The 21,790-nt window shown below is 45.6% G+C and overlaps 1 protein-coding gene across 2 annotated transcripts in view; it reads left to right on the forward strand.

Annotated features, from left to right (window-relative positions):
* asic2 (acid-sensing (proton-gated) ion channel 2) overlaps positions 1-21,790 on the forward strand; it is an 813,603-nt gene that overhangs the window by 709,210 nt on the left and 82,603 nt on the right. For both annotated transcript variants that reach the window (XM_056287454.1, XM_056287453.1), the window contains exon 4: positions 15,172-15,322. In XM_056287454.1, coding sequence (XP_056143429.1) covers positions 15,172-15,322 — 151 coding nt within the window. The remainder of the gene's footprint in view (positions 1-15,171; positions 15,323-21,790) is intronic.

Here is a 21,790-nt window from a genome sequence, read left to right on the forward strand (position 1 = left end):
ACCCACCTGACTGTACCATACCTTGCATATTGCCCATGGTGTACATTTTTACAGTGTACAAGTTGTTACTGTTCACATACTGTGTGTGTATATGCTCTCTCTCTCTCTCTCTCTCTCTCTCTCTCTCTCTCTCTATATATATATATATATATATATATATATATATATAATCCTTTGAGTATTGGCAGCTGATGATTGCTTATGGCATGAAACAGGCTTGTACTGTCTCATAAAGAATTTACTTGACTCACTGGATTATTTTGCTCCTTATTTGTTGAGCCCTTTTCCCACTGAGTGTTTTAGATCGATAGATAGATAGATAGATAGATAGATAGATAGATAGATAGATAGATAGATAGATAGATAGATAGATAGATAGATAGATAGATAGATAGATAGATAGATAGATAGATAGATAGATAGATAGATAGATAGATAGATTACTGTTCTGATCCCGAGGTGACTGACCTTTACTATCTATCTATCTATCTATCTATCCACCTCATTTACTCTTCCCTGTTGAAGTCTTTTATTTTTACCCTCTTTGCTGCTATGTACACCTGAATATCCCCTCAGGGATGAATAAAGGTTATCTTATTATCATATTACATAAGCTTTATTCACTGCAGTTTCCAAATGCAGAAAGTTTAGAACAGGTCTCAAGTAAGATGGCTACCACTATGGTACTTTTCCAGAATGGGGCTATTTTATGGCATGTTCCCTTTATTGTTTTATCTCTATAGCCAAATGTTTATTCTCCGCAAGGATCCCTTTCACTTCCGTTCTGACAGCAGGATTTGAACAAGCCTCGGCAAAGGGTGGTTGGGCTCTGCTGTTTCTGTTCGACCATTTCACCCCTTTCCTGTCAGCACTGGGAGTTATCCAACAACGCTGTTTTTATCTGTCTCTATTTTCCCCTCTCCATCTCTCTTGTCTCTCTTTCCTTCTGCTTTTGTCCACCCCTGTCTCTCCACCTAACACTTTTACTCACTCTTCAGCTCTGAAGGTGTGTTGTCTGGCTCACTGCTGGCAGTTTTCTGTGTTAGCACACATATTTCTGTCCTGAGTAATGTGTATTTCTAAAATTGTCTCTGTGTGTAGTGTACTGATGAGATTTGATGAGACCATGAGCTGTCAAAATATTGTAGCGAATTCGGGGGGGGGGGTTACACAGGAATTACCGCAGCCGAGACGCGAACCCGTATTGTCCGCACCGCAGGAGACATCGCTAACCGCTCGACTAAAGTGTCAGAGCCGTAAGCCAGCGTGTCTACTTATCCATGTACGTTACACTAACCCCCCCTCCTCCGGGAAGCGCGTCCCTGCGCTTAAGCTCATCAATTCTTTCACACCTCTGGGCGCATACGCTTCCGATCTCCCCATCCCACTTCTGCCACCAATGTAGCGAATTCGGGGGGGCAACCACAGGAACTGCCGCAGCTGGGACGCGAACCCGTATCTCCCGCGCCGCAGGCGACAACGTTAACCAGTCGACTAAAGGGTCTGACCCGTCAGCCAGCGGCCAACGTGTCTACTTATCCATGCACGTTACAATATAAAGAAGACATTTCACAGAATGATCAATGGCTGGTAAATTATGTTCAGTTCACTTAAGAGGGTTGGTGTGACGGAACAGCTGCAGATACACACACACACCACACCTGCCCCACTTCCTTCCATTCTCACTAAGTAGTTAATAAACATCCCTATCATCCCACTTTCCTTCACCGTTTCAGTACAGCAACAAGGGTGCACACCTGGTAGTTCCATTTTCATTTACGCATACATTCACACAAACGTTTTATTCACTTGCCATTTCTTGTAGTGCGTTGCAAAATCACATCATCATCTCCCATCAATGAGTTTGGATGGCAAAACAGGGGCGCAACATGTTCCTCTGTCAAATACTATGTTCTTGTGCACTTTCATGGTCACATGAACTGCATAATTGTGTTTCTTGATTGTAATGTTAATTTTTGCTGCAGATAACTTGTTTTGGTCTAAGGAAAATGTTAATGAAGATATGGGTAATCCCTGTATAAAATTTGTTACTTGTATTTTTGTGTAATTATTAAGCCTAGTGTGAGGGGCTATTGGTTTAAAAGGGCTGCCTTTGGCCTGGTGGAGTCAGAGTTAACTTGGTTACAGAGGCAGTAACAGCTATTTTGCTTTGGTACAGTGATTGTAGTAATGTTGTAAATTCTTTGTATATAAAGTTTTTTTTATTATTTTGTTTTTTTATTTTTATTGTTTTGAAAGATATTTAAGTTATTGAGGAAGTCCTTTTTGTAATATTTTGTAATCCTTTGTATAGAGTATTTTGTTTTTATTTTTTTCCTCTTTTTGCACTTTTTTTTGATAAATATTCTCACTGTCTACACCTTGGGAGGCCAGCATAATAGATCACACCATCATCATATTTTCGCCTGTGTTTTTCCAATTTTTGAGGCGTTTGAAATAGAACCGCCCTGTGATGGCCTGGCTGCCTGCTCAGGGTGTCCCCCCGCCTGCCATGCAGTGACTGCTGGGCTAGGCTCTGGCATCCCCACGACCCTGAGAGCAGGATAAGCAGTTTGGTTAATGGATGGCTGGATGGATGGCTGGATGGATGGATGGATGGATCGATGGATGGATGGATGGATGGATGGATGGATGGATGGATGGATGGATGGATGGATGGATGGATGGATGGATAGATGAAATAGAACCCCATAACATATGGTGTCAGAAGTGGGATGGCTAGTCGGAAGAAGATAACACACCTTCCAAGGCGGCACACAGGACTGTGTTCCCAGTGGTGAGAGCAGCATGAGGACACAGCAACTGCCAATGCAGACCCAGCTTGGGAGACAGTACCTTCATCATCATCATCAGAGGAAGATGATGAGGAAGACAGGTCCAGGGTGCCCCCAGCAGCACCTGCAGCCCCAGCATCAACAGGTGGACCAGAGGGAGAACTACTGACAATGGCGAGAGACTTATTGGCAGAACAGCAAGAGAGAGAGGAGGGCCTGTTGATAGAGATTTGAAGCCTGCTGGCCTCTCTTCCACTGACTAACCACTTGCTTCAACCTGCCACTTTGTCCCATCAATATGTTGCCAAAGCACCGCCTGCTCTGAAACTACCAGTCACTGCTACAATGCCAAGCACAGTGACAGCATCCCGTCCCAGACTTGATCTGCTAAAACCAACACCCCGACATGTGCATCAGGATGCACTGTCAGAGGTACCCTCTTTCCAGACTCAAGACTTCAGCAGCCCCACTCACAGCACTGACCACCAAGGACCAGAGGAACTCAGTAATCTGGTCAGACGATTGTTAAACAGCGTTCAACACTTTGAAAGCCTACCCATGTTCTTCCCCTTTCCTGAAGAGTGCAGACTTCAACAGAATAGTTCTGGTACAGGTGGATGCATCCCCAGTCAGCCTTGGAGCAGTCCTGGCCCAAGGAGACTTTGGAAAAGAACATCCCATCCCATCCTGTACCTGAGCCACAAGCTGCAGCCACGTGAGACCAGGTATTCCACTGTGGAAAAAGAGGGCCTGGCTATTAAGTTGGTGCTGGAGAGCCTGCAATACTGATTGCTTGGATGGGAGTTTGATCCAGAAACTGACCACTGAGTTCTCACCTGGATCAACTCCATGAAGGACCACAACAGCCCTCTTACCAATGGTACCTCTCACTCCAGCCCTTCAGGTTCACCATTGGACATCAATCAGGCAAGGCCAATGTGTTAGCAGATTACCTTTCCAGGTTGCTGCACATCTCCAACCTCCGGAAGGAGGGGGATGGTGTGACGGAGCAGATTCGTCACTGACTGCAGGCAGCGCACATACTTACACACACCACAAATTCCCCACTCCCTCCCATTCTTGCTAAGTAGTTAATAAACCTCACTATTATCCCTCTCCCCTTCTCCAATTCAGTAGAACAACCAAGGGTGCACACTTGGTAGTTCTATTTTCATTTATGCACACATTCACTTACCATTTGTTGTAGTGTGCTGCATAATCGCAATGCTGTCTCCCATCGATGAGTTATTTGGCAAAATGGGGGCGTACTAACATTTTCCTCTGTTAAACAGTATGTTCTCACACACTTTCATGGTCACATGCACTGCATTACAATCAAACCTTGATTGTAATGTTCATTTTTGCTGCAGATAAATTGTTTTGGTTTAATAATAATAATACATTTAATAATACATGTAATTATTTATACTTTTCTAAAACAATGTTACAAAGTGCTTTACAAAGAAATAAAACCAGACAAGGCATATAATAACAATAAGACCAAACAAATAAGTAAAAATAAAAACAGTATAAATAAATAGAAACAAATGTCAAACATTTGTAAAAGCTTTCATAAAAAGAAATGTTTTAAGATGAGATTTAAAAGATGCTTGTAATATATTCGCTATATTATCTGGATGTATCTTATACTGCTAATATATCCATAACAGTGACTTGAGCCGGAGACCAATTCCCAACATCTTGTCCTCTTTATTGTAACTCTCCGACTGTCGCGGCAGTCAACATCCGGGGTATATGAGAGCCTAGCTTAACCACCACTAGGTAGCGCTGTTGGCCTACTACACTCCTCCCCCTTAAACTATGAAGTTCCCCTAATAAAATATTATCACTCTAAAACATGCGGATATGGCAAATTACTTTCAACATCTTTTACTTGGTCATTACTGGATACACAACCCACTTCGACCCACATTTGCCCATTTACATATCAGTCTCAGGAACTCTTTTTCACATTTTTTTCTGAACAGGAGTTGAACAATTTAGTCTCTCAGGAACTCTTTTATTCAGGAACTCGGCTGATCTTACAAAGACAGTCGTTTTGGAGGTGCCCTCTCTCTCTGAGGGTATCGGCGCTCAACCACATCAGGGGAAGTGGATGCTCGGTGAGGAGGCGACACGCCCTTGCCTACCGAACCTCGTAAGGGTGTTGCAAGCTTCTCCGGAGCCTGCATCCTTGGAACGGGTGTATCTTCAGGTGAGTACGGGCTAGCACCTATGGCTCCAGGTGTGCCTTTCCCCCCCAACTGCAGGGTAGGTGTTGCTGATACCCATCTGGTCATCCTGAAACTGAAATGCCTCAGGAGGACTGGAGGGTCGGTCGAACAGCAGATGGTCAATGTGGACTGAACGTCGGTTCACTCCATTCCACACCAGGTAGGTGACTGGTCCGAGTCTCTTTTCCACTGTCCCTTTCGTCCACCTCTCCTTTCCTCCACGGAAGTTTCGGATCAGTACTGAGTCCCCCTCTGACAGATGTCTCAGCTTCGAGGCGGGTTGGTCATGATAGTCCTTCTGCTTTTGTTGTTTGGCCCCCACCACTCGAGCGATGTCTGGCTTCAGCAGGCTGAACCTGGTCCTAGGCTGACGTTTGAGGAACAGTTCTGCTGGTGTGCAACCTGTAACGCTGTGTGGTGTGGTCCTGTATGACAACAGGAAGTTGGCGAGCCTGTGTTTCACTGTAATAGTGACGTTTTGTTTCTTCTCATCGAGCAGCTGTTTCAGAAGTGAAGCTTTCACCGTCTGGACTGCTCTCTCTGCGGCACCATTAGAAGCAGGATGGTAAGCTGGCACCAAGGTCTGCTTAATGCCATTGCTTTTCAGGAATGTTTTGTACTCCAGCGAGGTGAATTGTGGACCGTTGTCCGAGACGATCTCCTCAGGAAGACCATAGGATGAAAAGATGCTCCGTAGCGCTTCGATCATTTTGGCGACGGTAGTTGTTGCCATGGGGATCACCTCAAGCCATTTTGAATGACTGTCTACTAACACTAGGAAGTGTTGCTGATCCTTCTCTGCAAAGTCAATATGTAGCCTCTGCCACACTCTCGTAGGCCACTGCCAGCAGTGTAGTGGTGCTACTGCTGGTAGTTTCCTCACACTCTGACAAGCATCACATTGCTGCACTGCACGTTCGATATCACTGTCCAATTGAGGCCACCATAAATAGCCCCTCGCCAAACTTTTCATCCTGCACCCTCCGGGGTGCCCTTGGTGTAGGTCGTACAGTAGTCGTTCTCTGTGTGCTGGTGGGATGATAATTCGAATTCCCCACAGAATGCATCCTTGTTCCACAGACAGTTCATTCCTTCGGTTGAAGTATGGTTTCAGTGTGTCATCGTTGATGTAACTCGGCCATCCAGACCGGGTCAGTTCCAGTACCTTGCATAGGACTGGGTCCTTGAGAGTGCTCTGTGCAATCTCTGTAGCCTGCACGGGTAGCTCATCTACTAATGAGAAATAAAAGATGCTATTCTCCTCCGCTGTGTTGTCCTTTTCTTTCCCCGGCAGTCTAGATAACGCATCCGCATTTGCATTGTCCGCTGACGTTCTGTACTCTATACTGTAGTCATAAGCCATAAGCCTCAGTGCCCATCTCTGCATACGCAAAGCGGCTAGTGTAGGGATTTCTGACTTGGGTCCTAAGATGGCAAGGAGGGGTTTGTGGTCAGTTATTAAACTGAATTTGCGGCCATAGAGATATTTATGAAATTTGGTCACGCCAAATATTATGGCCAACGCCTCCTTCTCTATCTGACTATATTTACTCTCTGCCTCTGTCAACGTACGTGACGCAAAGGCGATTGGTTTCTCGTCTCCATTTTCCATTATGTGCGACATTACCGCACCTATCCCATAAGGGGATGCGTCACAAGCTAATCTCAGTGGTTTCTGCGTGTCGTAGTGTACTACTACTGAGCTTTTCACTAACTGTTCTTTGGCAGCCTTGAATGCTGCTGCACTCTGGTGTCCATTTCCATTCAACTTCCTTCTTCAGGAGTTGGTGTAGTGGCTGCAATACGGTCGACAAATCTTTCATGAAACGGCCATAATAGTTTAACAGTCCTAGGAAGGACCGTAGCTCTGTGACGTTTGTGGGCTGGGGTGCATTTACGATGGCGGCAACCTTTGTCTCAGTGGGGTGAAGTCCCTCTTTATCTATCAGATGCCCCAGGTACTCTACTTTCTCCTGCATGAAGTCACATTTTGCTCTTTTCACTCTTACCCCGTAGCTCTCCAGTCGGCTCAAAACCTCATCTAGGTTCCTCAGGCGCTCCTCTCTTGTTCTGCCTGTGACTAGTATGTCATCGAGGAAGCAGGTCACATGCTCTAAGCCTTGTAGTATCTGGTCCATCACATTCTGGAACATAGAAGGTGCACTCGACACTCCATATGAAAGTCTGTGATAAACATACAGTCCTTTGTGGGTATTTATTGTTAAATACTTCTCTGAGTCCTCTAACTCAAGCTGTTGGTAGGCATGTGAGAGATCTAATTTGCTAAAGAGAGTGCCCCCGGCCAGTGTGGCGAAGAGATCCTCGGCGTTCGGTAGTGGATAGGTCTCCTCTTCCACACTCTGATTAACCGTGACTTTATAGTCTCCACAGATACGAATTGACTTGTCGGATTTGGGTACAACTACTATCGGGGCATCCCACTGACTATGGTCTATCTTTGAGATAATACCAGCTTTTTCCAGCCTAACTAGCTCTTTTTCAACTTCGTCTTTTAGTGTGTATGGCACTGGTCTTGCCTTTCTGAAGACAGGTTTTGTATCTGGCTTCACTTTGATATTTGCCTTAAATTCACGAATATTGCCAGGCTCCTCAGCAAATACTGCTTCGTGTCTCTGTAACACTGCCTCTACACCTGTGTTATCACTGCCCCCTGCTGGTGTAACTGAGAATATGCTTGCCCAGTCTAGTTTAAAATTGGCCAGCTAGTTACGGCCAAAGAGGGCTACACTTGTAGCGCCGCATAATGTGGCGTTATTACATAATGCGGCGCTACAGGGCTGGTCTGTCACCTTTCACAATCACAAGAGGTAAATCTCCACTCTGGTTGTCATATTTCGCATTGACAGTCACTTGGCCCATCAAGGGAATGTTCTCACCGGAAAAGGTTGACAGACGCACTTTACTTTCTTTCAGTGGCAGGTATGAGAAATGTTCCTTGTACACTATCTCAGATACCAGGGTTACGGCAGCTCCTGTGTCAAGCTGCATGTCTACAGGGTTTCCTTCTAACTTAATATTGACCTTAATGTCCTTTTTTCCATTACCAACTGTATTCGTGGGGTACACTGTATTCATCGGATACGCACCAAACAGTTCATCCTCATTTCCATCTCCTCTCACTTGGACTGTGGTCTTCAGCCACATACTGTGTATGTCCCTGTCTATTTTTAGTTTTACACATTCTTGCTATGTGCCCTACCTTGGAACACTTGTGGCATGTCTCGGTTTTATACCTACATACTTGAGCTGCATGGTTGTTACCTCCACATCGGTAACAGGGTTGGTGCGTTTCTGTTCTCTGTGGTCTAGAGTTATCACTGGTAGGTTGCTTGCTTTTCCACTCGCTGGTGGACGACTTGCTTCTCCACGCACCCTTGCTTGTTCTCTTCTTGTCTATCTTATTCACAGTTGCAGCTCCGCTTGGTTTGCTGGCAAACTCCAGTGTATTCTTTGACGCCATTTCCATAGATAAGGCCAGCTCACATGCTTTTGCAAAAGTCAGATTGTGTTCTGCGAGCAACTTTCTCTGAATAGCCTCCACCTTTAAACCACTAACAAATCGGTCTCTCAGTGCTTCATTTAAATGCTGACCGAATTCACTATGTGTGGACAGGTGCTTTAAAGCAACCACATAATCAGACACTGACTCATTTTCTAGTTGGTTTCTTTTCTGAAATCTAAAACGTTCAGCTATGATTAGTGGCTTGGGTTTATAATGGGATGCTAGTTCTTTAGTAGGCCATAGGCTTCTGCGCCTATCACAGACAGGAAAACATTGGCCTTCTTACCGTCCTCCACTTCATTAACGATCATCCATTGCTCCAATCTTTCAAGGTACGACTCGAAGTCCTCTTTACCTTCCTTGTATTCAGCAATATTGCCGATGAAATGCGCCATGCTTGTGCTTGGCTTGGCTAGCTAGTCTTTTCTTGCTAGCTGGCTGTAAGCTAGCTTGTAGCGTCACGTTGCTTATTAACTACTGGGATTACCTTCTCACATTAAAGGTATCCCATCCTCGTCGCCACTGTAATATATTCGCTATATTATCTGGATGTATCTTATACTGCTAATATATCCATGACAGTGATTTGAGCCGGAGACCAATTCCCAACGTCTTGTCCTCTTTATTGTAACTCTCCGACTGTCGCAGCAGTCAACATCCGGGGTATATGAGAGCCTAGTTTAACCACCACTAGTTAGCGCTGTTGGTCTACTACAATGCTGAAGACTTGATTAATCTTAGTTCGACAGAAAGAGAGTTCCATAGTGTGGGAGCTGGAATAGCAAAAGCCCAACCCCCCTTTGTGACAAACCGAGACCTGGGAATAACCAGCAGTGCTCCATCTGTGGCCCTTAATGATCGAGAGGGCATATATCAGATCAATAAATCAGAAATTTATATAGGAGCAAGACCATTTAAAACCTTGAAATTGAGCAATAAAATGTGAAAACCAATTCGAAATATAACAGGGAGTCAGTATAGGGAGGCAAGCACATGAGTGATATGGGCATGCCTCTTTGTCCCAGTAATGAGCCGAGCAGCGGTGATTTTTACCAACAGTAGATGGTGGAGGGAGCCCTTGTTGATACTAGAGTTAAGTCCTCTTTCAATGTTGTATTCTGTAAATTGTGTAAACACAACATCAATTGCACGTTGTCCGTCTTGGGAGAGAGATCCCTCCTTTGATGGGAATGATGTCTAAGATGCAGGAGGAGGAGTTCATATTGGAGACTATACTCTCTAACACTGAAATTGTAATTCGTTGAAACTGGGTAAAACGAACCAGTGCAGGGGTCCGGCAGGGTCAAGCCCGTAGGCACGTTTATTCTTATTCAGGGGAGGGAAATGCGGGGTGTGTATGGTGCAACTAGAGTCCTGGATGTGGGGTGTGTAAAAGACGATGTGTTTGTGTGCAGGGCGAGTGTGGTGCGTGTGTGCAGGAATGTAAATGACTGGAGGGTGTTTGTGCGTGCTGGTGAAGCGAAAGTCCGGGAGTAGGGGTTCTGCGGGAAGCAGCGTGGGAGCACAAGAGAGGGGTCCGAGGAATACAAGGGACGCGAGGAAGACGGAGCCCGAGAAGCACCGGGGTTCTGGGTAGGACAGAGACACAGAATTAGACTCAGGAATCACGACATAGGAATTGCAGGAGGCAACACAGCCAAAGAGTCTAGCGATCTACTGGGTGACTACCGTACTAGATGGCACAACCTGGCAACGACTGCACGTCAGCGTCCTCTCGTATAGCTGGCTGCAGATTGGCTTCAGGTGCGCTGATCACCGATGAGCCTCTGGTGCGTAGCTGCGCTCTCAACGAGCGCGCTGATTGAACCCTGCTGGTAGACTCAGGCGGGGATGCGCCTTGCGTCTGGACCACAACAATTTTGTTGGACATAGATTAAAACCCCTCCATCAAATGAACCAAAGCCACAGTAGCCAAAGAATGCAACACAAAATGGGGGCTTAGTGAACATACACAAACATAGAAACAACTACATGGACCATTTCAAATTGCAAACCCTATGATATGGAAATTGACCTTCAGTGGGTTTTTGATGATAGCTTAAAGGGCACAATGCTCTAAAGCTTGTGAAAATCCTCTTTTCCTGAGAGAAAAGAAAAGGGCTTAATGTTTTGTACAACTCCCTTGTTGCATCCTGTCAACCCTCAGGTCACTATAGTAATAATTTCAGTTGGCTCTGCACTGTCGAGCCAAATAAAGAAGCCCATCTTCTGCGAGCTATAATATGTACACTACCGTTCAAAAGTTTGGGATCACATTGAAATGTCCATATTTTTGAAGGAAAAGCACTGTACTGTTCAATGAAGATAACTTTAAACTAGTCTTAACTTTAAAGAAATACACTCTATACATTGCTAATGTGGTAAATGACTATTCTAGCTGCAAATGTCTGGTTTTTGGTGCAATATCTACATAGGTGTATAGAGGCCCATTTCAAGCAACTATCACTCCAGTGTTCTAATGGTACAATGTGTTTGCTCATTGGCTCAGAAGGCTAATTGATGATTAGAAAACCCTTGTGCAATCATGTTCACACATCTGAAAACAGTTTAGCTCGTTACAGAAGCTACAAAACTGACCTTCCTTTGAGCAGATGGAGTCTCTGGAGCATCACATTTGTGGGGTCAATTAAATGCTCAAAATGATCAGAAAAAGAGAACTTTCATCTGAAACTCGACAGTCTATTCTTGTTCTTAGAAATGAAGGCTATTCCATGCGAGAAATTGCTAAGAAATTGAAGATTTCCTACACCGGTGTGTACTACTCCCTTCAGAGGACAGCACAAACAGGCTCTAACCAGAGTAGAAAAAGAAGTGGGAGGCCGCGTTGCACAACTGAGCAAGAAGATAAGTACATTAGAGTCTCTAGTTTGAGAAACAGACGCCTCACAGGTCCCCAACTGGCATCTTCATTAAATAGTACCCGCAAAACACCAGTGTCAACATCTACAGTGAAGAGGCGGCTGCGGGATTCTGGGCTTCAGGGCAGAGTGGCAAAGAAAAAGCCATATCTGAGACTGACCAATAAAAGAAAAAGATTAAGATGGGCAAAAGAACACAGACATTGGAAAGAGGAAGACTGGAAAAAAGTGTTGTGGACGGATGAATCCAAGTTTGAGGTGTTTGGATCACAAAGAAGAACGTTTGTGAGACGCAGAACAAATGAAAAGATGCTGGAAGAATGCCTGACGCCATCTGTTAAGCATGGTGGAGGTAATGTGATGGTCTGGGGTTGCTTTGGTGCTGGTAAGGTGGGAGATTTGTACAGGGTAAAAGGGATTCTGAATAAGGAAGGCTATCACTCCATTTTGCAACGCCATGCCATACCCAGTGGACAGCGCTTGATTGGAGCCAATTTCATCCTACAACAGGACAATGACCCTAAACACACCTCCAAATTGTGCAAGAACTATTTAGAGCAGAAGCAGGCAGCTGGTATTCTATCGGTAATGGAGTGGCCAGCGCAGTCACCAGATCTGAACCCCACTGAGCTGTTGTGGGAGCAGCTTGACCGTATGGTATGCAAGAAGTGCCCATCCAACCAATCCAACTTGTGGGAGCTGCTTCTGGAAGCGTGGGGTGCAATTTCTCCAGATTACCTCAACAAATTAACAGCTAGAATGCCAAAGGTCTGCAATGCTGTAATTGCTGCAAATGGAGGATTCTTTGACGAAAGCAAAGTTTGATGTAAAAAAAATCTTATTTCAAATACAAATCATTATTTCTAACCTTGTCAATGTCTTGACTCTATTTTCTATTCATTTCACAACATATGGTGGTGAATAAGTGTGACTTTTCATGGAAAACACAAAATTGTTTGGGTGATCCCAAACTTTTGAACGGTAGTGTACCTCAGAACTCCTCTGCACTATAATGTGCAGCTTTAGCCCACATTTAGCCAACAGTATCTGGTTTTGCCCCACTCGTGTTTATAGTGTGACCAAATTATAATCAACCCAAAAGCCACAGGTTGGCTAAGTTGTGAAGGTGATCGGAAAGGTTTCAGACGGCAGACTGCTAAGAAGCACATTTAAAATGGTCTCCGATTAGATTGATCATTGATCGATTCCAGCATTATTGATCCTGGAAGTCTACCTGGAAAGTATCCATCCCTCACACCTGCTGCTGACATTTCTGAGGGCATGCTTAATTACCACAGGAGACAATATAATGGAGCTCAAACATGATCAAGTCTCTATAAATGATGAAATATTTATCTTGCTAGAATGATGTTTTGATTGTATTTGAATTTCATCATGGCTGTAGTGATTATGTCTGCATCTTCACTGCATCAAACTCCATGGAGATTACACAAAGTATCACTTAATAGGAGGAAGGGTCTTCCTTCAAATTCTGCCATGACTGGCAAGATGTTGTGCATTTTAGCCTAACCCAAAATCTGGTATTATGGCAAGAGTAGCTGCCTCTCAGGACTCATTATAATGACAATCAATAGAGAGAGATAATCACTAGAGTTGGCGGCACAGTGATTAGTGCAGTCGCCTCACAGCAACAAGGTCATTGGTTCAAACCCCAGGGTAGTCCAACCTTGGGGGTCGCCCCGGGTCGTCCTCTGTGTGGAGTTTGCATGTTCTCTGCGTGTCTGTGTGGGTTTCCTCCAGGTGCTCCGGTTTCCTCCCACAGTCCAAAGACATGTAGGTCAGGTGAACCGGCCGTACTAAATTCTCCCTAGGGTTGTGTGTGTGTGTGTGTGTGTGTGTGTGTGTGTGTGTGTGTGTGTGTGTGTGTGTGTGTGTGTGTGTGTTGGACTGGAAGCCTGTCCAGGGTATCTCCCCGCCTGCTGCCCAGTGACGGCTGGGATAGACTCCAGCGACCCTGAGCAGGATAAGCGGTTCGGGTAATGCATGGAATCAGTAGAGCAGGGGGTGGTGGATGATGGGTACTAAGCACATGACTGGAGGCAGTCTGCATACGCTTGGGAGCAGATGGAACCTCACACAGCTCCTTCTGGTGTTCCTTGCTCCTGCTCTCCATGTCTCAGGAACCATGGGGGTGAAAAGACAGCATTTAGAGTGTCTGTTTTCCCAAAGCTGGGTGTTGATGATCTTCACAACCAGCATCTGTTCACAACTTCAAATATGTTTTCCACACTGCTGTGTCTATTGAGAAGCTCTCTTTCACCTGATGCATATGTAGTATTAGTGTGTCTGTATGTATGCATTTCCAAGTGTGTGTATATGAGAGAGAGAGAGAGAGACACACACACACACACACACACACACACGGGGGGGGGGGGGAGAAATACTCAAAGACACAACGTTTGTTGACAGATACGTTTCATTACTCAACTAAGTGACCTCTTCAGTCTCAACTGACTGCAGGTGTCCCCACCCTTATAAACAATACAGTGGCATAATGACTGAAAGCAACGACCAGTTTGCAAATATGAGTGTGACATTAACTGGAGTTACAATGGCCATGTGTACTATTCACAGAGGATTTGGGAATAGTTGCAATCACAGCATTGTACGATGGTGACAGATGTACCCCCCCCCCCGATTCAGGGATGGTCGTTCCCTCTTCACATAGATGGCCTCTTTGACTCCTCGTTCAAACCAGCCTTCCTCACTATCAAGAAAGAGAGGTTTAACCATAATTTTGCACATTATCGGCATCTCCTGGCAGCGAGGTGTAATTGAAACAAAACTGAAAATAATATTTAATGGATTCATGGACTTACACTGTATAATAATTTGCAGTGGTTACAGTAACTGATGTGCTTCTATTACTGTATAGTTCACTCACATTATGCTGATTATTTCCCTTGCAGCTGGTTAATTAAAACTACAATCCCCAATATTTTGCATTACTCTGCCCATTTGCAATGTGATGACGATGTGGTGATTCTGTTGGACAATCAATTACAGTATTCCAACATAGTTGGATGTAGAAGCCAGAGAGAAATAGTACTACTACTACTTTTGGCTGTTCCCGTTAGGGGTCGCCACGGCGGATCATGCGTTTCCGTTTCTTCCTGTCCTCTGCATCTTCCTCTGTCACACCAGCCACCTGCATGTCCTCTCTCACCACATCCATAAACCAGAGAGAAATACAACTATTGCGACTTTTTCTTGGGCTGCAAACAAGGTGGAGCTATCATAGTGCCTAATGTGCTCTGAGCTCACCAAGATTGCACCCTTGTTAAAATGTGATCCTTGGACCAAAATTAAAACAGGCAGTCTAAACCTCATCAAACGTCATTGCCTAATTGTTCTATAATTATATACACTGTCTGTCTGACAGAAGTATGGCCACACGTTTCAATTTTATTTTTATTTTTTTCCCTCCCTGCTGGAATTGTTTCCATCACGTTCGTGTTTGCCGCTGCACCAGCGGGTGTGACCTGAACAACATATTTCAGCAGTAGTATATGGAGAGTGGAGAGTGTCTACAACCACGACAAAGATGTGACAGTTAGTATTATAGAACCTTACTCCATGGCCTAGTTGGATATAATAACGATTCATTAATGGAGAAATGTTACAGACTGCAGCTTTAAGAGAGGGGAATGTTGTACTCTTGCCTCTTACATGTACATCTCCCCACTCCATTTACCCCACACCCCTTCTCTCTGCCATAGCTGACCTACCTACCTCCTCCATGGGGAGAGTGCGAGTCCAAGGCACTGGAGTCCAGCTTCTTCCAGGTCTACAGTCTCACCGCCTGTAGGATTGACTGTGAGACACGCTACATTGTGGAAAACTGCAACTGTAGGATGGTGCACATGCCTGGTAAGCAACACAGCTCTTCTCTCTCAATCACATGTCATAAGGAGGGTGACTAGAGCACTTTTAGACTGGCCTAATGGATGTGAGAAACTCAGAGTGTTGGTTGGTGCAGGCAACATGTGGTCGGACATTTTCCGTCCTGTCCTCTCTGAGCCCATGAGATTACAGATTCCCTCACCCCCTAAAAAGAATGGAAACTTGTCAACATGGATAACTACAATATTATTTTTTATCATGCTGTCTTTAAGGCATGTTTGATTCATTTTGTTAGTGATATCAACGATTTGCAAAGAATATTTCTTAAAAAATTGATTTCAAACTGCAGTGTCCTTGCCTGTTTGCTAACTGGCCATGGTAAATTCCGGGGTTTTTTTTCAGATATGTCCCTTCATCTGTAGGGAGTTAGCAACTAGTTTTGTACAGTGCCTTGCAAAAATATTCAACCCCCTTGACAGTCATCACTAATTTCTGGATTATAAAAGATACTCACACCTCTGTTCCTGAACAATATTATTTTTGTGAACCCATGAGCTCTAACAGTATGTTCCCAAAGCCAAAAAAGTTATGTTTCACTGACTTTTTCTGAATAAATCAAAAGCTAAAATATAGTGCCTTGCATAAGTATTCAACCCCCACATACCAATACTGTAGAGTACCCTTTTGCTGCAATAACAGCCATGATTCTCTTGGGGTAAGTATGTACAAGCTTTGCACATTCTTCTGAAGTAATTTTTGCCCATTCTTCTTGGCCGAATATGTACAGGTCTTGCAGGTTGGTGGGATGGTGCCTCTGGACTGTGATTTTCAGTCTGTGCCACAGATTTTCAATAAGGTTGAGGTCCGGACATTGATTTGGCCACTCCAAAACGTTCACCTTTTTGTTACTGAGCCGTGCCATTGTTGCTTTAGCCTTGTGCTTTGGATCATTGTCCTGCTGGAAAGTGAACCTTCTCTCAAGCTTCAGCTTTATGGCAGACTGCAACAGGTTTTCTCCCAATATTTCCCTGTATTTATCTCCATCCATTCTTCCCTTAATTTGAACAAGGTTCCCAGTGCTGGCAGATGAAAAGCAACCCCATAGCATTATGCTGCCGCCGCCATGCTTCGCTGTAGGGAGGGTGTTTTAAGATAGGATAAGATACTTCATTGTCATTGTGTACACATAACGAAATTTCATTTGGTGACTCTCAGACCAGCAACACTAGACAAGGTAAATGATTAACAAACAAACAAAACAAACAAACACGATAAAAACAAGGACAAACAACATTTAGTATAAATAAAGTGAAGTAGTAAAAATAAGTGTCCAGCCATGGCTTCTGGTTCGGAAATACCTTGATGGTTTTGGTGGTTAGTACTGTCTCAGTGCAGAAATGAATGTAGGCCAGGACAGCTGAAGTGTATTCCTCAAGTCTGCTCCCTGTGCAAACACTCCCCAGTCTGTGCTTCCAATGCAGTCCTGCAGTCGTGAGGTGGCTTCCTCACTCCAAACGTGGACAGTTTTAACAGCTGGTCTTGTTCTGCAGATTAGAGGTTTATAGGATGGAGTCATTACCAGTGAGATGTGGTCGGATAAGCCGAGGCGTGGCGATGGTGCGGCTTTGTATGCTCCCGGGATGTTGGTGTAAACTTGGTCCAGAATATTTTTGTCTCTGGTTGGGAGTTGATATTCTTGTGGAGTTTGGGCAGCACTGTCTTTAGCTCTGAGTGGTTAAAGGTTCCTGCCACAATCACTGTAATGTCCGTAGACGCCTTGTCTTACTGACATAAGAATAATTCAAGAACGAGCCGACTTCGTAGGTTCTTAACTGTGTAGCTTTTACTAGCGTTCATCCGACATACAACCTTCATAACATGCCTTCTAACTTCCTGTATACGTCACACACACTGCACGTACACCCGTGAGTAGGTCAAGTTAAACACGTGACCTTTCATTCATTACATCTCCCCCTCTAAGATTATTTTCTAAACATTTCTCTGAACATTTACTGCCAACAATTTTAACCTGTATATCACCCCCCTTTTCACAAAAAAATAAAAAATCTCCCACAGTACACAAGTCCATACGCCTCACAAATCCAGCCGGATTGCTGGCTTGCTCACCCTGCCAGAGCGAGTAACATATGGTGTGGAAGTTGGCATTTCTGCTGCTCGGGACTCATCCATGTTTCCATTCTCCCCTGGAGTGACATGGTCAGGATCCCTGCTGACAAAGGTGAGTGTTTTGGGTGTGGCCAACAGGTGGCGCCTGTTCCTTCTGTAATGTTCACCTTGAGCTGTCTCAACTATGTAGGATCTGGGAGTGGAGCTCTGACTGTGAACAACTGCTGGCATTGTCCATGTTTTCTGTCCATCAAGTTTGGTGAGTACTGCGTCACCCGAGTTCAGTGGGCGCAGTGTCCGCACGCCGTTCCTGCGGTTGTAGTAGAAAGCCTGCCTCGATTTGGCTGCGGCGTCAGCGGTTTTGATCAGTTCCTCTTTAGGCCAGGCCGGTTTCAGGTTATGCTGCAATGTGGGTAAGGTGGTTCTGAGTCTCTACCCATGAGCAATTCCGCTGGACTGGCTCCAGTGGAAGAAGAGGGTGTAGCTCTGTATGTCAACAGGGCGAGGAGAGGGTCTTCCTGCCTTAATATGCTTTTGGCTATCTGAACAGCCCTCTCTGCCTGTCCATTACTCTGGGGGTAGTGTGGGCTTGAAGTCACATGGATGAAATCATAATCCTCACTGAACCTCCTCATCTCTTCTGAAACTAGCTGTGGCCCATTATCGCTAACTACAATTTCAGGGATACCAAAACGTGCAAATGTAGCCTTCAGCCTAGCTACAACCTGACTGCTAGTAGTTGTTGGTAGATTTAGGATCTCCAAAAACCTGGAATAATAGTCAGACACTATCAAGTAGTTTTGCTTTTTGTACTCACACAGGTCTATGCCAACTTTCTGCCATGGTCTGGATGGGAGCTCACTTGACATTAAAGGCTCTTTTCTCTGTGTGTTCTTGTGTTCTCTGCAGAATTGACATTGCTGTATCTTTGTTGTAATGTGCTCTGTCATTTTGGGCCACCACACTGACTGGCTAGCTCTCTCTCTGCACTTAACTATCCCCTGGTGCCCGTCGTGTATTCTGTCTAAGATCACCTCCCTCATCTCTGTGGGAATGACGATACGACTGCCTCTGATGACTAAACCATCTACCTCAGATAACTCCCCTCTCACCTGATAAAAGTCTCTGACTGTCTCCGGCACTTTATCGACATACTCAGGCCAGCCGTGTCTGATGAAGCCCAACACTGTCTGGAGCTGCAGATCCCCATCCGTGCTCTGTTTTATCTCCTGCATCCTTTGAGGTGTGGCAGGCACCTGGCACACGATGGCATCGATGTGTGCCGCAACATCATCATGAGAAGCACCATCTCCGTAGCGCTGCTCTGGGCCTCTGGAGAGTGCATCAGCCACAGCTAAAGTTTTGCCTGGTGCGTATTCAGCCACTGCATTGAAACGCATCAGCCTCATTAACAGTCTCTGGCACCCAATGGGCACATTATCCAAGTATTTGCTGTTCATGAGAGGCACTAGTGGTTTATGATCGGTGACAAGTCTGAAATTGTCAAGCCCAAACAAGTACTTCTCGAACCTTTCACATGCCCAGACGCTGGCTAAGCACTCTTTCTCGCTCTGTGCGTACCTTGTCTCTGCGTCACTCAGCCGTCGGGCGCAGTAGGCCACGGGCTTCCAGTGTTCCCCGTGCTGCTGGAGCAGAACGCCTCCCAGCCCGTAGCTGCTGGCATCTGCTGACACCACCGTAGCCTTATTGACGTCATAAAAGGTGAGTACCGGGGCGGTGGCGAGTGCTGCTTTAAGGTCTTGGAATGCTGTGTTCTGTGCAGGTCCCCACAGCCACTCTGTCGTTGCTTTAAGCAGTCCATAAAGCGGCTGACCTACAGTGGACAGCTCTGGGACGTATTTTGCCAAATAGTTCACCATCCCGAGGAACCTCTTGAGTTCCGTCACGTTCTGGGGCTGAGGAAAGTTCTCTATTCCGGCCACTTTGTCCGGGTCAGGTCTGATGCCTCCCTCGTTGATGATATGACCAAGGAAGCGGACTTGTTTCTGTTTGAACTTGCATTTCGCTTGGTTCAGTTTGAGACCTGCTGTTTCAATGACCCCCAGCGCCTCTGCTAGGCGCCGGTCATGGATTTCCTCAGTCTCTCCATGTATAAGGATGTCATCCATGTACACCTCTGTGCCCTCTAGCCCGGTCAGAGTTTCCGCCATCTTTCTCTGGAAAATCTCTGGAGCACTCGTTATACCAAATGGAAGGCGGCAGAAAGCATACCTCCCAAATGGGGTGATGAAAGTGGTGAGCCCCCTGCTGTCTTCATGCAAGGGGATCTGGTAAAACCCACTTGCTGCATCCAACGTTGTGAAGAACTTTGACCCTGCGAGCCTTGGCATTATTTCCTCCATAGTGGGCAGCACGTATTTCTCACGTTTCACCGCTCGATTCAGCCTCCTGAGGTCAGCGCAGCAGCGAACCTCTTTCTTGTTCGGTTTCAGCACCGGCACCATAGCGGCGCACCATTCTGTGGGCTGAGTCACTTTTTCAATAATGCCCTCATTTTCCATGCGCTGCAGTTCTTTCTTAACCAGTGGTACAAGTGGCAGCGGTATCCGTCTGGCTGTATGCACCGCGTATGGCTGGGCACCCTCCACCAGAGCTATTTTCACTGGGTCTGTTTTCAGCAGTCCACTTGAACCGAAAACTCCACTGACCTCATCCATCCGCTTCACTAGACCCATCTCCACTGCCTCTGGACGACTCAGCAGACAGCTGCCTCTCCCCTTGATCACATACACTGGAAAGGAGTATTGTTTCTCCTTGTAGTTGGTTGTGGCTTGAAACTGTCCTATGCAGCTGATGTTTCCACCTGGGCTTATGAAGCATGTGTCAGGAGGTCCCAGTTTTATGTTTGGCTTCAGCTTTTTAAATGTCCCTTGGTTGATAACAGTAGCGTCAGCCCCCGTGTCAATTTTAAAGGTTATTGGTACATCACTTATTGTTAAACTAACAGTCCAATCTTCCTGACTGCTCTCTTTGCCAACTTCTCCCAGAAAGTACAGCTGTTTAACCTCTTCAGTGACTTCTCTCACCGCTTTAGAGTGCCATACACGCTCCCAATGTCCCTTTTTATGACACTTGTTGCACTTACTGTTCGTTGCAGGACACTTCCGCTCATCGGTGTGCTGCGTCTTGCCGCACCTCCCGCATTCATCTACTTTGTTGGTTGCAGGTCTGCTGCCACCATGACGCTGTCCGCCCTTTTTGTTTTGGCGTCCGTCCCGCCGTCGGACAACATTGACGTTAGCCAGCTGGGCCTCTGGTTGGTTAGCTTGGAGGCTGAGCTGCTTTGTTATTGCCTCCGCCTGGCGCACTTGTTCAATGACTTTCACCAGAGTAAGGTCCGCTGTGAGCTGGAACTGACGGGAGAGCACCTTATCTTTTATGCCCACTACCAGACGATCTCTGATATGTTCATCCCTCTTGTCCCCAAACTCAGTGTTCAGACAGCTCATACAACGTCCGGATGTACATCTCCGCTGTCTCTCCTGGCTGCTGGCTACGTTGATAGAAGCACGCCCTCTCATGTATGATGTTACGGCGGGGAATAAAGTAGCCGTCGAACTTTTTCAGTACGATATCATAGTCCACTTTATCACCCTCCGCCGCGAAGTCAAACGAGCTGAATATCTTTTCAGCCTCGCTGCCCATTGCATAAATCAGCGAACTCACTTGAATCTCCCCGTCGTCTTTATCCAGCTTTGTCGCGAGCCTGAAGCGCGAAAACCGTTGTTTCCACTCCGGCCATTCAACGGGGCAGTCAAACTTGAATTCACTCGGCGGATAAAACTTCGGCATGACCGCTCGTGTTCAGATACACAGACTATTCTGACACCATGTAATGTCCGTAGACGCCTTGTCTTACTGACATAAGAATAATTCAAGAACGAGCCGACTTCGTAGGTTCTTAACTGTGTAGCTTTTACTAGCGTTCATCCGACATACAACCTTCATAACATGCCTTCTAACTTCCTGTATACGTCACACGCACTGCACGTACACCCGTGAGTAGGTCAAGTTAAACACGTGACCTTTCATTCATTACAATCACAGTTCCCTCTGGATGTGCATTCAGCTGGTTGTTGATAGTGCTGTGCAGTTCCTCCAGTGCCATCTCAGCGTTAGCATGTGGTGGTATGTAAACGGCTGTGATTAAAATGGCAGAAAAATCTCTCAGCATATAAAATGGCCTGCATTTCACAGCCAGGTATTCTAAGTCCAGGGAGCAGTGTGTCCCAATAATGTTCGTAGCTGTACACCAGTCATTGTTTATATAAATACATAATCCTCCATCTTTGCTCTTACCAGAGACTGCTGTCCTATCCGCTCGGTAAACAGTGCCCCACTAGTTCA

The sequence above is a fragment of the Lampris incognitus genome, chromosome 10 (assembly GCF_029633865.1).
Source record: "Lampris incognitus isolate fLamInc1 chromosome 10, fLamInc1.hap2, whole genome shotgun sequence".
In the NCBI taxonomy this organism is placed as follows: Eukaryota; Metazoa; Chordata; class Actinopteri; order Lampriformes; family Lampridae; genus Lampris; species Lampris incognitus.